At 37.5% G+C, this 20,016-nt stretch overlaps 2 protein-coding genes across 6 annotated transcripts in view; one reads left to right on the forward strand and one right to left on the reverse strand.

Annotated features, from left to right (window-relative positions):
* Positions 1–8,332: 8,332 nt before the first annotated feature.
* On the forward strand, positions 8,333–18,480 carry LOC127424812 (tyrosine--tRNA ligase, cytoplasmic). The gene is made up of 14 exons (XM_051670257.1): positions 8,333–8,445; positions 8,881–8,949; positions 9,187–9,333; positions 9,518–9,693; positions 9,989–10,118; positions 12,161–12,241; positions 13,150–13,242; positions 13,429–13,564; positions 16,033–16,118; positions 16,237–16,372; positions 16,543–16,640; positions 16,762–16,955; positions 17,085–17,226; positions 17,727–18,480. Exons 1-14 carry the CDS (start codon positions 8,371–8,373, stop codon positions 17,835–17,837), a joined length of 1,674 nt encoding a protein of 557 aa, XP_051526217.1. The 5' UTR covers positions 8,333–8,370; the 3' UTR covers positions 17,838–18,480.
* Positions 18,481–18,831: 351 nt separating this feature from the next.
* LOC127424811 (uncharacterized protein KIAA1522 homolog) overlaps positions 18,832–20,016 on the reverse strand; it is a 71,346-nt gene continuing 70,161 nt past the window's right edge. For all 5 annotated transcript variants that reach the window (XM_051670254.1, XM_051670251.1, XM_051670253.1 and 2 more), the window contains one exon: positions 18,832–19,724. In XM_051670254.1, the coding sequence (XP_051526214.1) occupies positions 19,702–19,724 (23 nt within the window). In that variant the 3' untranslated portion in view covers positions 18,832–19,701. The remainder of the gene's footprint in view (positions 19,725–20,016) is intronic.

The raw sequence follows: 20,016 nt of genomic DNA on the forward strand, positions 1-20,016 counted from the left end.
ATCAAGAAACGCATCTTTCCCCGTAGGAAGCTGAAAAATTTGGGAAGATATGGGGTGGGCATGTTTTCTTTAGTGCGGGCTCGAGTAAGAGCAGGGGAGTCATTACATTGATAAGTAAGCATCTACAGTTCAAATGTCTCAAACAGATTAAAGATAAATTAGGAAGAGTCATTATTGTTTTAGCAGAAATTCAGGGGCAAAGGCTGATTTTGGCTAATAACAAGCACCTAACGCTGATGAACAGGGCTTTTTTATAGATCTTGAAGGGATGTTGCAAGCCGCTGGCACCCCTCATGATATAATATTGGGAGGAGACTTTAATCTTTTGATGGACTCAGTCCTTGATCATAGTGAAGCAAAAGTGTGTAAGCCCCCTAGAGCAATATTGACGCTTCACAAGTTGTGTAAAAATCTTGGCCTTACAGATATTTGGAGACTTTTGAACCCATCTAGTAGGGACTATACATTTTTTTCATCAGTCCATAAGATTTATTCTAGAAAATATATATTTTATTTATATATCTTTAAGTCCCTCATTTCATCTGTTGTTAATTGCTCAGCTGGAAACATCTTGGTCTCAAGATCACGCCCTGGTGAGTTAAGAGGTGTTGTGGAGATAAAGAAATCATATAGTTGGCACTTTAATGTATCCCTTTTGCAAAATCCTGAATTTCAACAAATATTTAAGGCTGAAATGAATGTTTATATGGAGACCAACTGTTCCTCATTATCCTCTGTGGGCATGGCTTGGGAGGCACTTAAGGCAGTTCTTAGGGGTCGGAATCATACAGTATGCATCATTCACCAAAAAAAAATCCAAAGTACGAGAATTCTTGGAGTTGGAAGGGAATATTAAAAGTGCCGAGGCAGAGCTGAAGCGTCGAATATTGTCTGATGGACCCGATTGAAATACAGATATAATACTATTTTGTTGTGTAGTTTTGGCTATTCAGGGCAAGACAGTCATACTTTGAGTCAGGGAACAAAGCAGGGAAGCTATTGGCTAGATACAGTGCATCCGGAAAGTATTCACAGCGCTTCACTTTTTCCACATTTTGTTAGTTACAGCCTTATTCCAAAATGGATTAAATTCATTATTTTCCACAATTCTACAAAAAAATACCCTATAATGACAACATGAAAGAAGTTTGAAATCTTTGCAAATTTATTAGGAAAAAAAAAAAAAACACATGTACATAAGTATTCACAGCCTTTGCTCAATACTTTGTTGAAGCACCTTTGGCACCAATTACAGCCTCAAGTCTTTTTGAGTATGTTCCTGCCGCTGAAAAACATCCCCACAGCATGATGCTGCCACCACCATGCTTCACTGTAGGGATGGTATTGGCCAGGTGATGAGCGGTGCCTGGTTTCCTCCAGACATGACGCTTGCCATTCAGGCCAAAGAGTTCAATCTTTGTTTCTCATGGTCTGAGAGTCCTTCAGGTGCCTTTTGGCAAACTCCAGGCGGGCGGTCATGTGCCTTTTACTGAGGAGTGGCTTCCGTCTGGCCACTCTGCCATACAGGCCTGATTGGTGGAGTGCTGCAGAGATGGTTGTTCTTCTGGAAGGTTCTCCTCTCTCCACAGAGAAATGCTGGGCTCTGTCAGAGTGACCATCGGGTTCTTGGTCACCTCCCTGACTAAGGCCCTTCTCCCCGATCGCTCAGTTTGGCCAGGCGGCCAGCTCTAGGAAGAGTCCTGGTGGTTCCAAACTTCTTCCATTTACGGATGATGGAGGCCACTGTGCTCATTGGGACCTTCAGTGCTGCAGAAAGTTTTCTGTACCCTTCCCCAGATCTGTGCCTCAATACAATCCTGTCTCAGAGGTCTACAGACAATTCCTTGGACTTTATGGCTTGGTTTGTGCTCTGACATGCACTGTTAACTGTGGGACCTTATATAGACAGGTGTGTGCCTTTCCAAATCATGTCCAATCAACTGAATTTACCACAGGTGGATTCCAATCAAATTGTAGAGACATCTCAAGGATGATCAGTGGAAACAGGATGCACCTGAGCTCAATTTTGAGTGTCATGGCAAAGGCTGTGAATACTTATGTACATGTGATTTTTTCGTTTTTTATTTTTAATAAATTTGCAAAGATTTCAAGCAAACTACTTTCATGTTGTCATTATGGGCTATTGTTTGTAGAATTTTGAGGAAAATAATGAATTTAATCCATTTTGGAATAAGGCTGTAACATAACAAAATGTGGAAAAAGTGAAGCACTGTGAATACTTTCCGGATGCACAATATATAAAGTAGAGAGTGTATTTTTCTACCATTCCCTCAGTGAAATCTGCTGGTGGGGAAATATTTATTTTGGCCATTGATATTAAAGGAACAGTTCACCCAAAAATGTTCACCCAAATATTTGCTGATAATTTACTCACCCTCAGGCCATCCAGGATGTATCTGAGTTTCTTTCTTCATCAAAACAGAATTTAAGACTTCTAGGATTTCATTTCAGGCCTCCTCCTCTAAACAATGCAAGTGAATGTCTTCCATTTTTTTGACGGTCCAAAATTCATATTTAGGGTGCATCAAACTAATCCACACGACTCCAGTCGACAAATAAAGTTCTTCTGAACCCAAACGATTGATTATTTTTAGAAACAAAACAATACTTATAAAATTTTTAACTACAAATTTTCGCTTCGGTACACCTCTGTTACCTGCGCTCATGAGAGGGATGACATAAGCTCGTTGGTAAGGTCACGTGTCACGTGGAGGAGGAGTCAGGAAGCGTGTCATTGTTTACATTGTTTTTTTTATTATTATTATTTGGAAATTATTTTTTATTTTATTTTATATTGTTTTGAAATTGTTTTGGACTGTTTTGGTTTGTGAATGGCACAAGTTTGTCTTGTAAACAATGACGCGCTTCCTGACTCCTCCACGTGACACGTGACCTTACCAACGAGCTTACGTCATCCCTCTCATGAGCACACATCACAGAGATGTACGGAAGCGAACATTTGTAGTTTAAAAGTATATAAGTATTGTTTTGTTTCTAAAAATAATCAATTGTTTGCATTCAGAAGAACTTTGTTTGTTGACTGGAGTTGTGTGGATTATTTTGATGCACCCTAAATATGCATTTTGGACCATCAAAAAATGGAGGACATTCACTTGCATTGTTTAGAGAAGGAGGCCTGAAATGAAATCCTAAAAGTCTTAAATTCTGTTTTCATGAAGAAAGAAACTCAGATACATCTTGGATGGCCTGAGAGTGAGTAAATTATCAGCAAATTTTTATTTTTGGGTGAACTATTCCTTTAATAATGCTTTTAAAGAATTGTATCTTGATCTCTATAGTTCCACGTCTTCGTCTACTGATGAAGATATTAGAAACTTTGTGGAAACATTAGAACTCCCTAAACTGATGACTGAGCAAAAAAATCTTGATTCTGAGATAACCTTGGAGGAGCTTGACGAGGTAATTAAGGCCTTGCCTACAGGCAAGGCTCCAGGGCCAAATGGCTTTGCTGCTGAATTTTTTTAGATCTTATGCTACAGAATTGGCTCCATTTTTGCTAGAAGTTTATACGGAATCATTAAAGAATGGGAAGCTTCCGCCAACCATGACACAAGCCCAGATTAGTCTGATTCTTAAAAAGGACAAAGATCCAAGTGAGTATAAGAGTTACCGTCCAATTTCCCTGATCCAGCTAGACGTAAAAATATTGTCAAAAATTCTGGCTAACAAATTAGGTAAAGTTATGACATCTCTTATACATATAGATCAGGTGGAGTTTATTCGGGGCCACAGCTCTTCTGATAACATTAGGCATTTCATCAATATCATGTGGTCAGTGGCGAATGATCAGACTCCGGTCGCTGCCATCTCACTTGACGCCGAAAAGGCGTTTGATATCGTAGAATGGGATTATCTTTTTATGATTTTGGAAATATTTGGGTTCGGGAAAACTTTTATGGATGATAAAGTTACTTTATAGACAACAGGTTGCGGCGGTACAAACAAATGGATTAATTTCAGATGATTTTACTCTGGACAGGGGCACCCGGCAGTGTTGCCCTCTTTCCCCCTTATTGTTCTGTCTGGCCCTGGAACCATTAGCAGCTGCGATAAGAAAGGAGGATGATTTTCCAGGGGTGGTGGTGGCGGGAGGTGTGGCGCATAAACTTTTGCTTTACGCAGATGATATTTTATTATTTGTCTCCGAACCTACTAGATCTATGCCTTGCCTCCACAGAATTATTAATTCCTTTTCTAAGTTCTCAGGATTGTTTTTGGGAGTAGAATACACCCCCATAAAATGGCAGATACTCTGGGAGAGGTGATTACTGCTTTTGGAAAAGGTCATGAGGCATCAGTGTATTACTCCCTGCTAATTCAGAGTCTGGGGGACAGAACTTCAACTTCTCTCAAAAGATTATGGGAGAAAGATTTAAACTTGGTATTGGAGGAGGGAGTGTGGGATAGGATTCTAAAAAACATAAAGTCTGCATCTAGAGATGCAAGTGTTTGCCTTATACAATTCAAGATTTTACATAGATTCTATTGGACCCCTCTAGATTGTATAGGCTTGGTCTTAAAGACACACCCACCTGCTGGCGATGCCAATCAAAAGATAGAGACTCAACCCATGTTTTTTGGGGGTGTGTTAAGATCCAAGAGTTTTGGTTGAAGGTTCAGAGTGTCATATGGGACGTTTTGGGCACTCGAATTTAGTTTTGCCCTAGACTCTGTATTCTGGGCAATGGGGCGGTCATACATTTGGGGGACAAACACATAAAAAATTGGGTCCTGACCAGTATTATGATTGGCAGGCAGATTATTTTAAGGGAATGGAAGTCAGATGGGGCTCCCTTATTTCCGGAGTGGTGTGCGGAGATGGGGAGGGTTGTGGCTTTTGAGGAGATGTTGAGCAGAGGGCTGGGGGTTCGAGATTTGTTTGCTAGGAAGTGGGGCAGGTATTTAGTGTTTTTGGGGGACTCTCGGGGAGAGGCTTTGGAGAGAGAGGTTTAGTTTTACTTATATATGATTATTATATTTTATTTTTTTTAATTTCTTTGTGTGTGTATTCTATTTTGTGACCACAGGGGTGTTCGATGGTGGTTGGGTGGGGTTGGTGATTGGGGAGGGGTAATAGTGGGGGTTAAATGTTGACTCAATGTATATATGTTGTGTTTTTTCTTTCTTATATGAGTCCATAAAAAAATGTTAATTGAAAAAAAAATTTTTTTTTAACTTGGGTCAAACATTTTGGGTAGCCTTCCACAAGCTTCTCACAATAAGTTGCTGGAATTTTAGCCCATTCCTCCAGACAGAACTGGTGTAACTGAGTCAGGTTTGTAGGCCTCCTTGCTCGCACATGCTTTTTCAGTTCTGCCCACAAATTTTATATCGGATTGAGGTCAGGGCTTTGTGATGGCCACTCCAATACCTTGACTTTGTTGTCCTAAAGCCATTTTGCTACAACTTTGGAGGTATGCTTGGGGTCATTGTCCATTTGGAAGACCCATTTGTGACTGAGCTTTAACTTCATAACTGATGTCTTGAGATTTTGCTTCAATATATCCACATAATTTTCTTTCCTCATGATTCCATCTATTTTGTGAAGTGCACCTGTCCCTCCTGCAATAAAGCACCCCCACAACACCCCCATGCTTCACGGCTAGGATGGTGTTCTTCGGCTTCCAAGCCTCACCCTTTTTCCTCCAAACATAATAATGGTCATTATGGCCAAACAGTTCCATTTTTGTTTCATCAGACCAGAGGAAATTTCTCCAAAAAGTACGATTTTTGTCCCCATGTGCACTTGAAAACTGTAGTATGGCTTTTTTATGACAGTTTTGGAGCAGTGGTTTCTTCCTTGCTGAGCAGCCTTTCAGGTTATGTCGATATAGGAATCATATTACTGTGGATATAGATACTCGTCTACCTGTTTCCTCCAGCATCTTCACAAGGTCCTTTGCTGTTGTTGTTCTTGGATTAATTTGCATTTTTCGCACCAATCTACGTTCATCTCTAGGAGACAGAATGTGTCTCCTTCTTGAGCGGTATGATGGCTGTGTGGTCTCATGGTGTTTATACATGCGTACTATTGTTTGTACAGATGAACGTGGTACATTCAGGCTTTGGAAATTGCTCCCAAGGATGAACCGGACTTGTGGAGGTCCAAAATTTTTGTTTCTGAGGTCTTGGTTGATTTCTTTTGATTTTCCCATGATGTCAAATAAAGAGGCACTGAATTTGAAGGTAGGCCTTAAAATACATCCACAGGTACACCTCCAATTCAGTACACCTCCTATCAGAAGCTAATTGGGGAATTGTCTAAAGGCTTGACATCATTTTCTTGAATTTTCCAAGCTGCTTAAAGGCATTGTTACACTTAGTGTATGTAAACATTTTACCCACTGGAATTGTGATATAGTCAATTAAAAGTGACACATCTGTCTGTAAACAATTGTTGGAAAAATTATTTGTGTCATGCATAAAGTAGATGTCCTAAACGACTTGCCAAAACTATAGTTTGCTAATATGAAATTTGTGGAGTGGTTAAAAAATTAGTTTTAATGACTTCAACCTAAGTGTATGTAAACTTCTGACTTCAACTGTATGTACATTATTTTAGATATAAGTGGTGAACTGAGTGACATCGCATTCATTTGAAATGTCACTTCCGGTATGCTGTTAAATGTCGAATGCTTCTGTGCAGTAAAAAAAACATTAAGTGTTTAATTTGGGAGGATACTACACTTTGAAAATACACTCACTGAGCAATTTATCAGGAACACCTGTAGTTCTACTTATTCATGCAATTATCTAATCAGCCAATCGTGTGGCTGCAGTGCAATGCATGATTTTTCATGCAGACACAGGTCAGAAGCTTCAGTTAATGTTCACATCATCCATCAGAATAGGGAAAAATTGTTATCTCAGTGATTTGGACCATGGCATGATTGTTGGTGACAGATGGGCTGGTTTGAGTATTTCTATAACTGCTGATCTCCTGGGATTTTCACACACAACAGTCTCTAGAATTTACTCAGAATGGTGCCAAAAACAAAAAACATCCAGTGTGCAGCAGTTTTGCAGACGGAAACACCTTGTTGATGAGAGAGGTCAATAGAGAATGGCCAGACTGGTTAGAGCTGACAGAAAGAATACAGTAACTCAGGTAATCACTCTGTAAAATTGTAGTGAGCAGAATAGCATCTCAGAATGCAAAACATGTCGAATCTTGAGGCGGATGGGCTACAACAGCAGAAGACCACGTCGATCACTTTATTAGGAACATAGTGTTTCTAATAAAGTGCTCAGTGAGTGTATAGTATATACACTACATGGTTGAGTCCTGAGTGTATAGTGTACAGTGTGTCATTTGGGACACAGCTTGTGGCTTAGTGGAGAATTGATTCCTAAAAATTAAGCCTATTTTTAAGATTTTAGCATTTCAATTTCATAACAAAATTCCATTAAATGTAATTGTTTAACTTTTAACTAAATTAAATTACTAAAACTTAAGTATTTTATTTTATTGAACATTACTCAGTAAAATTTGATGGAATTTTGTAATGTAAGCGCCCCCTGGAGGACGACAATAGCGCATTCTGTTTGATGCTCCGTGTTCACACTCGATTACTCTTTCCTAATGGTGCAACACTGTCTTTACATGGTAAACTATTTTGAAAAGTACTTATTAATCTATATTTATTGAATAGTATCATATATATTTTACCTATATATTCAAATATAAGTTGGAAGATGATTTTTACATGTAATAACAATGTATATGCAGAAATGAATTAAAGCCAGTTAAAAATTCTATTTTGGTGACTTTTATTATGAAACAAGCGGAAGAGTCTGTCACCATACAATTAGAGGAGGTGATTTAATCTAGATTGCAGTTTGGACATACAGGACTTAATACGTCATTACATTTAATGGGTAAACATAATACAGGCAGATGTGATTTTTGTGGGGAAATGGAAACAGTTGAACACGTAATACTGAAATGTAGAAAATATTATATAGAAAGAAAGAATATGATTGAGAACTTAAAAGGTAATACAAAAGATATAAGTATGATAAATTGGATCTTAGGGAAAGGTATACAAGACCAAATAAATCAAAGAGTAATTATGACTTTCTTGATAGACACAGGTTTAGACAAACGTGTTTGATACGCAAGATAAGAGGATTTTGATATGTTGTTAACATAAAACTACATACACACTGACATAGAGGCAACTCACATGGTGAGGTTTAGGCATGGGAGCTGAACACGCAGCAGCATGAGCCAACCATCGTTGGAACCCAAAACAAGCATAAGAAAGGTAGAAAGATCACCCATGTTGGTTGCAAAAAAACAACAGTAGGTGGCGGTATGTGCCTAAGATGCGGAATACAGCAAAACCCAAAGAAGAAGAGTCTGTCACCGGTACGCACGTGTCTGTGCTGTCACAGGCTTTGGTGAGTTTTAGCTTGATTTTGTGTCTTGGCGACTTTTTTTTATTTTTATTTTTTATTATAATTACTGACAACGTAAAGACAAAATCCACCTTTGTACGGAGTTATTGCCTGAACGGTAGCATTTTATAATGCAGTTCATTCATAGTGATGTCACTGTATGTAAGATTGTCTGTTGCAATGGGTTCCTTTAATGTTATATAACTGATCTGATTCGAGAGATATCGGGCTTCTTTGACAAATGGCTGCTGTCAGTAAACACAAAGAGTTTTGTGGATTTGTATTGTATGTTCAACATAGCGTTAATTTGACATTTGATGGCGCTGCAAAAATTCACATCAGAATGTAGCATATGTTTATCTTCACTACCTGATGCATAACAGTGTTTTACTTGATTTTAGATTTAATTAGTGTTTATATATTGTTTGCTATATATAGTCAGAAGTAACCATGGGAGAACAGCTAAGCCCAGACGAGAAGTTCCAGCTCATCACCAGAAACCTTCAGGTGAGAGATAATCCAAGAAAACAGCAGTGATCGTAGATGTGAATCTAATTAGCTTCGTAGTATCACACTGAGAGTGTTTTTGAGTCCTGTTTATGATCCAGACCCATTTAATTGTACCAGAAAGTGCACCAAGTGTAGAGGACCCCATTTCTCTTCAACCGCTGTGGCCATATAAAATAAATCCAGTATGACAACACAAAGAATCTGTAAATGATGAGGCAACTGTTTTATGCTCAGGAGGTTCTTGGTGAGGAGAAGCTGAAGGAGATCTTGAAGGAGAGGGAACTGAAAGTTTACTGGGGTACAGCAACCACAGGCAAGCCTCATGTGGCTTACTTTGTTCCCATGTCAAAGATTGCAGACTTCCTGAAGGCAGGCTGTGAGGTTTGTCTTTGGCATTATGCATCATGTTACTTGTCTCCATACAGAATATTTTAAGGCTATAATAACTTACAAGAGTATTTAGATTTATAGTGGTCAGAATATTGACAGAATATTTCCCATTATCTTGAAATTCACATATCCACATATTCATCCATGTCTACATATTCATGTTCCTGTTCTGTAGGTTACCATTCTTTTTGCCGATCTTCACGCCTACCTGGACAACATGAAGGCTCCCTGGGAGCTGCTGGAGCTCAGGGTGAAGTATTATGAACAGGTAATTAAGGCCATGTTGGAGAGCATTGGAGTTCCCCTTGACAAGCTCAAATTTGTCAAAGGCACCGACTATCAGCTCAGCAGGTACACAATTGTGCATTTGAATTCACAAAGGTTTTCCCAAAGTATTTGACTAATTAATTGTAAAGCAGTTCAAGTTTTTTCATATTGCATTTCCATGCATATTACCGATATGCCTATGTCGGCAGCCGATACATCAGTGCATCCCTAGTTTTAACTTTGTTGTGTTATCAAATATAATTTTTTTTTACCAAGAATATAAAGCTGTTGTGCAGTTGTTATACTTTTTTTTTTTTTTTTTTTTTAAGCAGACAAATGCCAGTATACTGTTTATCTATGCCTTGTTGATCCATTGTAGAGAGTACACTCTGGATGTGTACCGGCTGTCATCCATGGTGACTGAACATGACGCTAAGAAAGCAGGCGCTGAGGTGGTCAAACAGGTTGAGCATCCTCTTCTCAGTGGTCTTCTGTATCCTGGACTACAGGTATGTAGATCATCTTTGGATAACCTTTTGTTTAATGGTTCAAAATTATGTTCTATATGGTCTTCTAGGAATCTATATGTGTACATGAAGCCAATTTTCTCTATCTCTGCAGTTGAATGATGCTATAAGTAATGATGCTCGTTGTTACATATTGATATATTATTAATGACATGCTTCTCGCACTGTAAACCCTAATAAGTTGATTGTACTCAATTGCTTGAGTAAATTCGTTCCCTAAATTTAATTCTGTTTTGGCGTTTCCAAAACATGTGTAATTAAGTTCACTTAACATGGTGATCATAAAGAATGAACTTAAGTATTTAATAGTGCTGTCAGTCGATTCAATTTTGTAATCGTGATTGATCGCATAATGTTTTTGTAGTTAATAGTGATTAATCGCAGATTTTGAAAGTGCTGAAATTTGACAATATATATTTATTTTCCTGTCAAAATGCATTTATTTCCATCTTAGGAAAGAAAACAAAACAATATGTAACAATATAATGCTTTAACATTTTCCAAAAATAGCCTTCCACAGTATAAAGATAGAAATGCGCTAAAATAGCACCAATTCAAATAACATTAAAAGTTTCACAAAGTCTAAGTGGGAGTTTGACTAATTGAAAGAACTAGTCCCCACATAGTTTGCATATTCATTGCAGTGGACATTAAGTCCCTTAAACTCTAAACCTCCACAATATTAATCTGCCGGTATACTGTGGCTATTCGCTTTCCTACAGCAATCTTGAAGCCGCATTCATGATTCGCGTCAGGGTGTCAACGCCGGCGGTGCTTTGAACCTCACATGAAGAGCGCTTGCAAACAAAAATGTCTCATTCTGCGTTTTGGCGATAGTTAAGACTTGATGTGCTTCTGTGCTAATTAAAATGCGCCTTACATGCTTCTGAAAAATACTTGATTTCTATCACAAGTCCCAGATGGGCTTGTTTTGTACATCAAATAGCATTAAAAGGTCCTTTCTCTATCATTTTATCATGGAAGCACTGTTGTGTGTGTGTGTGTGTGTGTTTGCAGAGATTCTTTTATTTACTGACATAACCCCAGCGGCTCTATCCTAGCAGAGAGCGTAACGGTCAAGTTGCATGACAATACCGCCCATAGAATGTCTATGGGACCGCCACATTTTGTTATCTTATGCCAAGCTTGTAGGCATGATAGAAAGCCTCTGGTGTGTTGTGATGTGTGCATCAGTGTAATGAGTCGGGCGGACACACTACAAAGGTTCCGCCATTCCCAACGTTTTTATGTTGTATTAATCTTGATTAAGAAAACTAACGCGTTAAGCTTTTTAAATTAATCTCATGCATTAGTTTGTTAATTCTGGCAGCTCTAGTATTTAAGTTAAGGTAACTAGATGCAAGTAGACTTAACTCAGATTTGCTATTTAGATGTTGTTTCTACTTAATAATTTTAATTGTATGGATTGAAATTTAGGTCATACAGTAACACAGCTTAAATAAAGAAGATTATAATTGATTCTAGGTCTTGGAATGCATACTGAATATGCCTGTACTTCAGCTGCACATGCACAAAGAGAACTGAGATAGTGTTAATGGGGTCCAACTTGACCAAAGGAGACACAGATCATCCCATTGGTGACATCACACAAAACAACTATTTGCAAAAAAAAACACATAAATAATACTACAAAAGAGCTAAAATCTCTCTGAATTTTTAATTACAACAATTTAAATTACCCCAATGTTCCCTTTGACCAAGGAAACATAATTAAATAATAAAGTGCAATGCATTATGGGTATTCCCCATAGCCTCAAATTTTTAACACTTAAGTCTATGAATTTTTAAGAAAAAAAATAAGTTCAAGGAACTTAGATATTTGAGTTATGAGCCCGAAAATTGAAATTTTTCCAGTAATGACAACATTAGGTTTTACAGACTTTTCAATACTTAATTTTATTCCCTTTGATCTATTTAATCCCAAATTTAAAATGTTTTTGTTGTTGTATTTTCTGATTTGCTGTTTAGTCCAGAACTGTAACCTTGTTTTTAATTTCCATCAGGCACTGGATGAGGAGTACTTGAAAGTTGATGCTCAGTTTGGGGGTGTGGACCAGAGGAAGATCTTCACATTAGCAGAAAAGGTACATATTTATTAGATATTTTTAAAATGTATACAAGTCTATGCATGAGATATGGAAGGGACATGTAAGGGGTGGGCAAAATAGCAAACAACATGACAAAACGGATATTAAGTTGAAATAACTAAATCACAATCAGAAATGATTACAAATGCAACACAGATTGATTTTTCAGTTAACAGTATTATGTTTTCAAAGAAAACGCATAGCTACAAGAACTGTGATTTGAGCTTCTCATATCTGAAATTCATGGCTGCTATGCGAAGTAAGTTGACAAAATCTCTGGTGCATCTTGGTGATTTGGTTACATTTGCAGTTTATACACTTTAATACTATCTCTTTCTTTACCTTTTATGATGAGAAGGGCATATTGTACCAATTTACAGATGTGACTAGCACAATCATACTAAACGATTATTTATTCAGTTTCAACTAGCATTATAAGAAAATGTCTTTGTAGTTTACATCTCAAACATACACTTCTGTAGGAACACTTTACTAGTCACACAGTAACCATAAAGGTAGATTAGACACAAAGCAGCAGATTAAAGTAGATTTCCTTATCTTTAATTTCTTAAACTGGAAGCTTATCTTCTTGGGCAATGGTGCAAGCTCACTCCGTACAGTTCTGGACATTTATCAGCATTGATTCCCTTTATAAAGTCTTTGATATGAATGTATTGTTCAGCAAATTAAAGAAGTGTGATTTCCTCCTTTGATTTTTTTTTCAGTGGAATTCGCTTTGTCTATTCATTGGCAAAATCAAATGTTAAGAACAGCCTGAATCACTAGCTTTTCCATGCCACTATACTCTTCTGATAAATTGTTATATCCTGCAGAAATATGTTTGTGGTTGTCAGGTATATTGAGGTTGCATTGTTTTTTTTTTTTTACCCCCTTGTACTTTGCAGTACCTGACTTCTCTTGGTTACACAAAACGCATCCATATGATGAACCCAATGGTGCCTGGACTTACTGGGGGCAAGATGAGCTCCTCTGAGGAGGTACAGTACATTCAAGAACTTGCAAAAATCAAAGAATGCATGAAGATAAAGCATTATAATCACATTATTTGAAGCATATAGGCAAAGCATGCTATTAATATTCTATGTTGTGTTCAGTGTGTCTGTTTGATACCTACATTCTGATTCTGAGATCTGTCATACTCAAACGTTCATCTCTGATCTCAGGAATCCAAGATTGACCTGCTGGATAAGAAGGAGGAGGTGAAGAAGAAGCTGAAGAAGGCATTCTGTGAGCCTGGCAATGTTCAGAATAATGGAGTCCTGTCCTTCGTTAAACATGTTCTTTTCCCTCTACACTCCGGTGAGCTCCTTACTGACCTGTGCAAATACGTCTGGGCATACATTTTGCAATATAAAATTATATTATACACTTAAAACGTTAAAGTCCTCGGATACATAAGTCAGGTATATGTGGTATCATTTGAAAGCTTTTCATAGTGTACCATAAAGTTTGCAGTAATGTTACATTAAATAACAAAATAAGGGCAGAAACAAATCTGTTGCAAATAAGCGCCACATAGAGGTAATGTGGTAGAAATATTAATGTAAATATAAAAGTCTTTCACATAGCACTTAAATAGCACAAGTCATATATCAAATGAAAGCTCTCATTCTCAGGAATGTTGCCCTAATACCACAGTTCGAAATACAAACGTCTCTTTTATTTGCTGATCAATGCAGCTGTAAGCCCCAAGTAGGCAAATACTTTATATCTGCTTTTACCCTAGGCAGTTTTCAAAACAATTACAGGGTTTCCACGGGTCTTAAAAAGGTCTTAAAAAGTCTTAATTCGCCCTTCTGCAAAATAAGGCCTTAATAAGGTCTTAAATCGGAGCAACAAGTCTTTAATTCATAAGGTCATGGCATTAAATGTTGTATGAGGGATTTTCTTGTTGCGGGATTGTTTTCTTGTTGCGTTTAAGTAGGGTGACCAGACATCCCATTTTGAAGAGGTATGTCCCGGTGTCGCGACAATTCTCTAAACATTGTAATTATGTCCTGGTTTCAGCTGGTAGGCTCACTGACTTTTTTCTACTTACATTTGCTGTACTCATTTTCCTTCTTGCTATTGTCTTTGGTATCATTTGCAGAGAAGAGAAGCAATTTCGAAGCGTTGCATGTTGTTTTGACGATACTTTCATTCTAGTCTTTCTGCAAATCTGCTGAAATGTATCTGGATACAATGGCAATGACGTCATACGCTTGGCGCGCACTCTTTGTCATCCTGTCAGTCAGCACAAGCAGAAATGCACCAGTAAAAAACGTGTTTTCAACAATGAGCTGAAAGAAGCTGATCCATTTCTCCGTGCAGCACGTGAATATGTAAGCGAGTATTTTTCTGTAATGTTCATTTCCCCACAAGCACGGAGATAATTCAGACAGTGTCACATTTAGACAGCTACACTGCACTTTTTACGAGGTACAAGCACTTATATGTTCAGATGTGGGGGTTGTATTTTGAATTTTTGGTTACAATGTTGTGAATAATGAAGTAATTTCATAATTACACATGCAATATGACATCATATGGATAGGCTAGGCTACATGGAACTTGTACATTAAAAAAGCTAAAATGTGGTTAAATTGTGAAAAAACTAAATCTAAAATAAAACATAAATTTTCACAAACTATATAGCCTATACAGTTAAGTGCAGAAGTTTGCATAACCCTTTTGTTTTTATAAGTTCCCACACCCCTTTCAGAATGTATACAAATAGCCTATAAGAGATTATATTTTTATGTAGTACTGCCCTTCAAAAGCTGCATAACACAATTGACTCTTATTTACACAAATCATCCTGTTCAAAAGTTTGCACCCCTTGGTTCTTATGTTGCTTTCTTGAACATCAATAATTGTTTGCAACTTTTGTAATAGTTGTGTATTAGTAATCTGGACCTCATATATAGCCACTGTTGGGAAGAACTCAAATGTGCAGAAGATGCAGAGAAACCAAATACCCCCCCCCCCCCACACACACACACACATTTCTTTAGTTGGTCTTAAATAGGTCTTAAAAAAAGTCTTAAATTTAGCTTCATAAAACCTGCAGAAACCCTGAATTAGCAGTTTTTTACTTGTCTGTGAGCTTGCTTGGGTGAATTATCCAATGTTATATCTTAGATGTCCAGTACAAAATATGCAGTCCAGCAGGAAAAGCATGCTAAACAAGTCATCGAAAAAAATTTATCGACTGTTGGTGATAAAATTATTTTATACCATCGCAAAGGGGAGAATCTCAGCTTTCTCTTGGCACCTAGATTGATCTTATAGTCCACTCAGAGGCCGAGATATGTGATGAAACAATGGGGGTGTATGAACAGAAAATTAGACTAAATGTCTATGGAAGAGCACATCTGTGAGTGCTTAATTGCGTTTGAGCGCCACCTACGTTTCAGATCTGCATTTTGTGATGGAAGGAGATAGATGAAATATTATTTTTCCTAGTACTTGCTGCCATTTAGTGGAATAAAATAAGACTTTCTAAAGGGAGATAGAGTGAACAGAACCAGAATTACATGCTTACAAATTTAGTATAACAACATAAAAAACAAATGCACCAGCATTGAAGGGGTTAAAGGAGGGACCTGAGCCATATCCAAGGACTAGAATAGTGCTAGTAAGCAACCAGCTGGCAACTGCATAGCAATGCACTAAGAAAACACCAAACCCCTTAGCTATCGCATTGCAATGTCCTAGCAACCACCAACGGAAAATGTATGAATCTAGAGTAAAGTTGTTAATGTTCTATTGTTTTGTTTTGCTCTCAGAATTTGTCATTAAAAGAGATCCAAAGTGGGGAGGTGATAAAGTCTTCACAGACTATGAGGAAGTGGAGAAAGACTTTGCTGCAGAGGTATCTGAATATTGCGCATCTTATTATTTTACGTTTATCATAACAAATCCTTATTGGATACATATGTTCACTTAAGAGTTGAGCACCACATGTTGACAACTGAACTGCTTGCATTTAGAAAATCCATCCTGGTGACCTGAAGACCTCAGTAGAGGTTGCCCTTAACAAGCTACTGGATCCTATTAGGAAGAAGTTTGAGATGCCAGAGTTGAGAAAACTGACCAATTCAGCCTATCCAGAGCCTTCCAAAAACAGTGAGTAAAAATATACATTATAATGAGCTAACTGCACTAAAAAACACTCTTTGTCATGTATGATCTCATTTAGAAACAAAATCCGAATTTCTTCTTTCTAGATTGAGTTTTAGTGGAAGGAAGAATTTACACATTCATGTACACATTGTTTGATTTTCATTGCCTCACAGAAGGAGCAAAAGGTAACCCTAAACAGACAGCAGAGGAGGAGGAGGTCATCCCATCCAAACTAGACATCAGAGTGGGCAAAATCATCAGTGTAGAGAAGGTAGAGCATTAATTTTATGATTGCAGATTTTTCCAATAAGAGCATGTTCAAATGACATAAAATATCAAAAGAAAACCAGTCTTTATATCAATTATAAAGTTTTTCTGTCTTCACCTTTTAGCATCCAGATGCTGACTCCCTGTATTTAGAGAAGATTGATGTGGGGGAGGAGCAGCCACGGACTGTAGTGAGTGGACTAGTGGCCTACGTGTCCCAGGAGCAGCTTCAGGACCGGCTTGTTGTGTTGCTATGCAACCTAAAGCCCCAGAAGATGAGGGGGATCGAATCCCAAGCCATGCTGCTCTGTGCTTCAATGTTAGTATTATTGATGCACTCTAATTAGTAGTTCTAATGAACTAGTTCATATAACAAACCTATCTTCATAGAATTTGTGCTTATAGTAAATAGTCTAGTCTTGATTTGTCTAAATGTGACTTGTTGCAGTGAGGGCGAGCCCAGGAAAGTGGAGCCTTTGGATCCACCGGAAGGTTCAGCACCAGGAGATCGTGTTTATGTTGAAGGGTATGAGTCTGGTAAACCAGATGATGAATTGAAACCAAAGAAAAAGGTGTTTGAAAAGTTGCAGGTGCGTGAATTTTATTCTTTACCCCTTAGACACTGACAACTCTGCTCATAAATACACATACCCATTATAGAATGCAAGATGGATCTATTTCGTTCTAAATAAGAGGGATCATAAAAATTGCCCTAATGAAGCTACTTGATGCAACAGATATTTATATATACAGTATATTCCATAAGACCAAATAATAATGGAATTTAAACAAATGACCCTGTTCAAAATGTATATAACCCTGGTTTCTGAGGGACTCATGCACAACTTACAAAAGGCTGCAAACTATCACTGATGCTCAAGGAAGTGACACAATAAGAACCAAGGATGTCTTGTGGGATGTACTTAAATATCTGTTATTCTTCTGGATGGCTTCTTCAGGGCAGTACTATATAAACAAAACAAAAAACTTTATAATCTCTAATTAAGATTCTGCAAGAGGAGCACAACTGTATTTAAAAAAGGAATCACAGTGTCTTACTGTTGGTTGTTTATTTTTGTGATCTCTTCAGATGGATCTGAAAATCTCAGACGAGTGCATTGCACAGTGGAAAGAGAACACTCTTGTGACTAAACTTGGACAGATCACCTGTAAAACACTGAAGGGTGGAAATATTAGCTAGACTGTCTTCATCCTTTTTCTCAATCTTCAAATGTACAGTTTCCATGACAACCCAATATCCCCATGACAACTACGCAGTGTCAGGTATTACTCCCTCATCAAAGCCTTCAAAAACTGCAAACTGGCACTGATGGAAAAGCAAATGCTTTTACTGCTTTTGTTTACCATTAATTGCTGATGTACCATTTAGCCATCTCACCCTGTGAATGATATACTAGCACACGATTACTGCAACACAGTGCATGTAGGTATCGTACATGCTTTACATTGCATGTACTGCCATCCAAGATGTTTTAAGCATAAAGTGCATCAGTGAATAATCTTGTGCAGTGCTCATTTGTTTGGATGTCTTCAAACTCAGGTTTCCCATGGTGCCATCTTCTTGGCTTGAGCATTGCTTACAGTACCATGATCAGTACCCAGCTATTGAGATTATTTACCCATCGGTAGAAATGGTTCAGGCTGGGAAAATGTACATGCAGAATAAACTCATGGGTAAATATTTTAGGATTACTTTGGCTTAGTACACTGAAAACAACCTTGGATTTCATGTAATATTACATTCAGAATTTATCTGAAGTGTGAACATCTGATGTTAACCAAACTCGCCTCAATAAATGATGATTCATGACCCCTTCCCTATATATCTTAATGAAAAATTGCCTTATGTCAGCAGAGGTAATTTCGCAGCATTCATCATTACTCTTGAGATGAGGTATTTAAAATGTATGAATCTGAAAATTATGGTTCGTTAGCCCATTGAACAAATACACCAACCTTGTGTACCTTATGGAAAAAGCATATGAACAAGAAGGTTTCTGTTGATATTGCACTGCATTGTGTTAAACTGGCAAACAATACAATGCATATTTAATAAAAATAAATAGTGGTTTTGCAAGCTGTTAACTATATTACAATATATTTGAATGGTCAACTCATTGAGTGTCAGTGTGACCTCCCAAAAAAAGATGACATTAAAAACATGAAAACAGTAATAACAGAATAAATCTATAAATATATTTAATGCATATTTATTTTAAAACAGTGTAGTCATTTTCTTCACTCCTGCCTTGACGTAAAGTAAATAGCTATATATTTACATCTGTCTTAGAGGGACCATCAGTACTCTCACTGCTTTGCTGGTTCCAACAGAAAGTAATGTAGCATTTTAGCTTACAAAGTGCTTTAATCTAAGTCAATGTGTAAATGTGTTTTGTGTATATATTGTTCATGTCTCATGTGAGTCATTTTCAGCATACTGTAGGACTTATTAGTAAAGCACAGGTCTGTACAAGTATAATTACATATTTGCTGAAAGCAAACTCTGAAAGTTGATTGCAGTAGCACTAAAACGTTTGAAATTGTTAGTATAACCAAATTCTTTCAGTAAATGCTAGATAAATGCTTCTTTCAATAAATGCTAATTAATCACTGTGCTTGAGAACAGGATATAAAAGCATAATTGGATATGTCAGAAAATTATAACAAAGGGTTCAATAATTTTTTGCACCCAGTGATTACTAACACTAGTGACCACTAGATGTCAGTTCAATCTTGCAGTCATTAGTCTTGATAAATCCATTTACGGCCACAATAAACTCTTGACTTTTCCCAGAGAAAACCACTCATTTAGAAAAATACTTGAAAGCTGTAATAAAGCTATAATATATAGTTGTTGTTTTTTGGGTGGGGGGACCTTTTTGCATACATTTGAAGGCCATTTCCAGGCTAAGGCTTTTAAGACAGCTATGGTATCCATGGATCCTTGATCAGATCTCACTTGTGTTTCCTTCACCTTCTTTGTCTTCCTGATTTTGTCAGACTGTGACTGAAGAGCCCAGTCAAAACTCAAGCATCAAGACACTTCAGCATGTAGTTTCTGTTCTTCCTGGAAAAGAAATGTAATTATAACTAGATAGGTTCAGAAGAAAATGTGAGTGGTGCTTGCTGTGGAAAAACTGTGTCCAACCCAGGGCCTCAGTACACTGCCCCAATTCAAATGAGCACCCCCCCCCCCCCCCCCCCAATGTCTCTATGACATTCAGATCTGGGGATATGATCACTGTGATCATTTTGCAGTGTTAAGTCTATGGGATTTTTGCAGATTTTTCACCTGTCATAGTACACCTCTCCTCATTAAGGTTGTTGATTTGACACCTTATTCATGGGTGTATGGCAAA

The sequence above is a fragment of the Myxocyprinus asiaticus genome, chromosome 34, assembly GCF_019703515.2.
Source record: "Myxocyprinus asiaticus isolate MX2 ecotype Aquarium Trade chromosome 34, UBuf_Myxa_2, whole genome shotgun sequence".
In the NCBI taxonomy this organism is placed as follows: domain Eukaryota; kingdom Metazoa; phylum Chordata; class Actinopteri; order Cypriniformes; family Catostomidae; genus Myxocyprinus; species Myxocyprinus asiaticus.

Excerpts from the sequence above, each read along its gene's own strand:
- LOC127424812 (XM_051670257.1), top strand. The coding sequence starts at position 8,371 with ATGCGGAATACAGCAAAACCCAAAGAAGAAGAGTCTGTCACCGGTACG. Across the intron at positions 16,119-16,236 it reads AGAAAGACTTTGCTGCAGAG|AAAATCCATCCTGGTGACCT; the intron begins GTATCTGAATAT and ends GCTTGCATTTAG. Across the intron at positions 16,641-16,761 it reads AAATCATCAGTGTAGAGAAG|CATCCAGATGCTGACTCCCT; the intron begins GTAGAGCATTAA and ends TTCACCTTTTAG.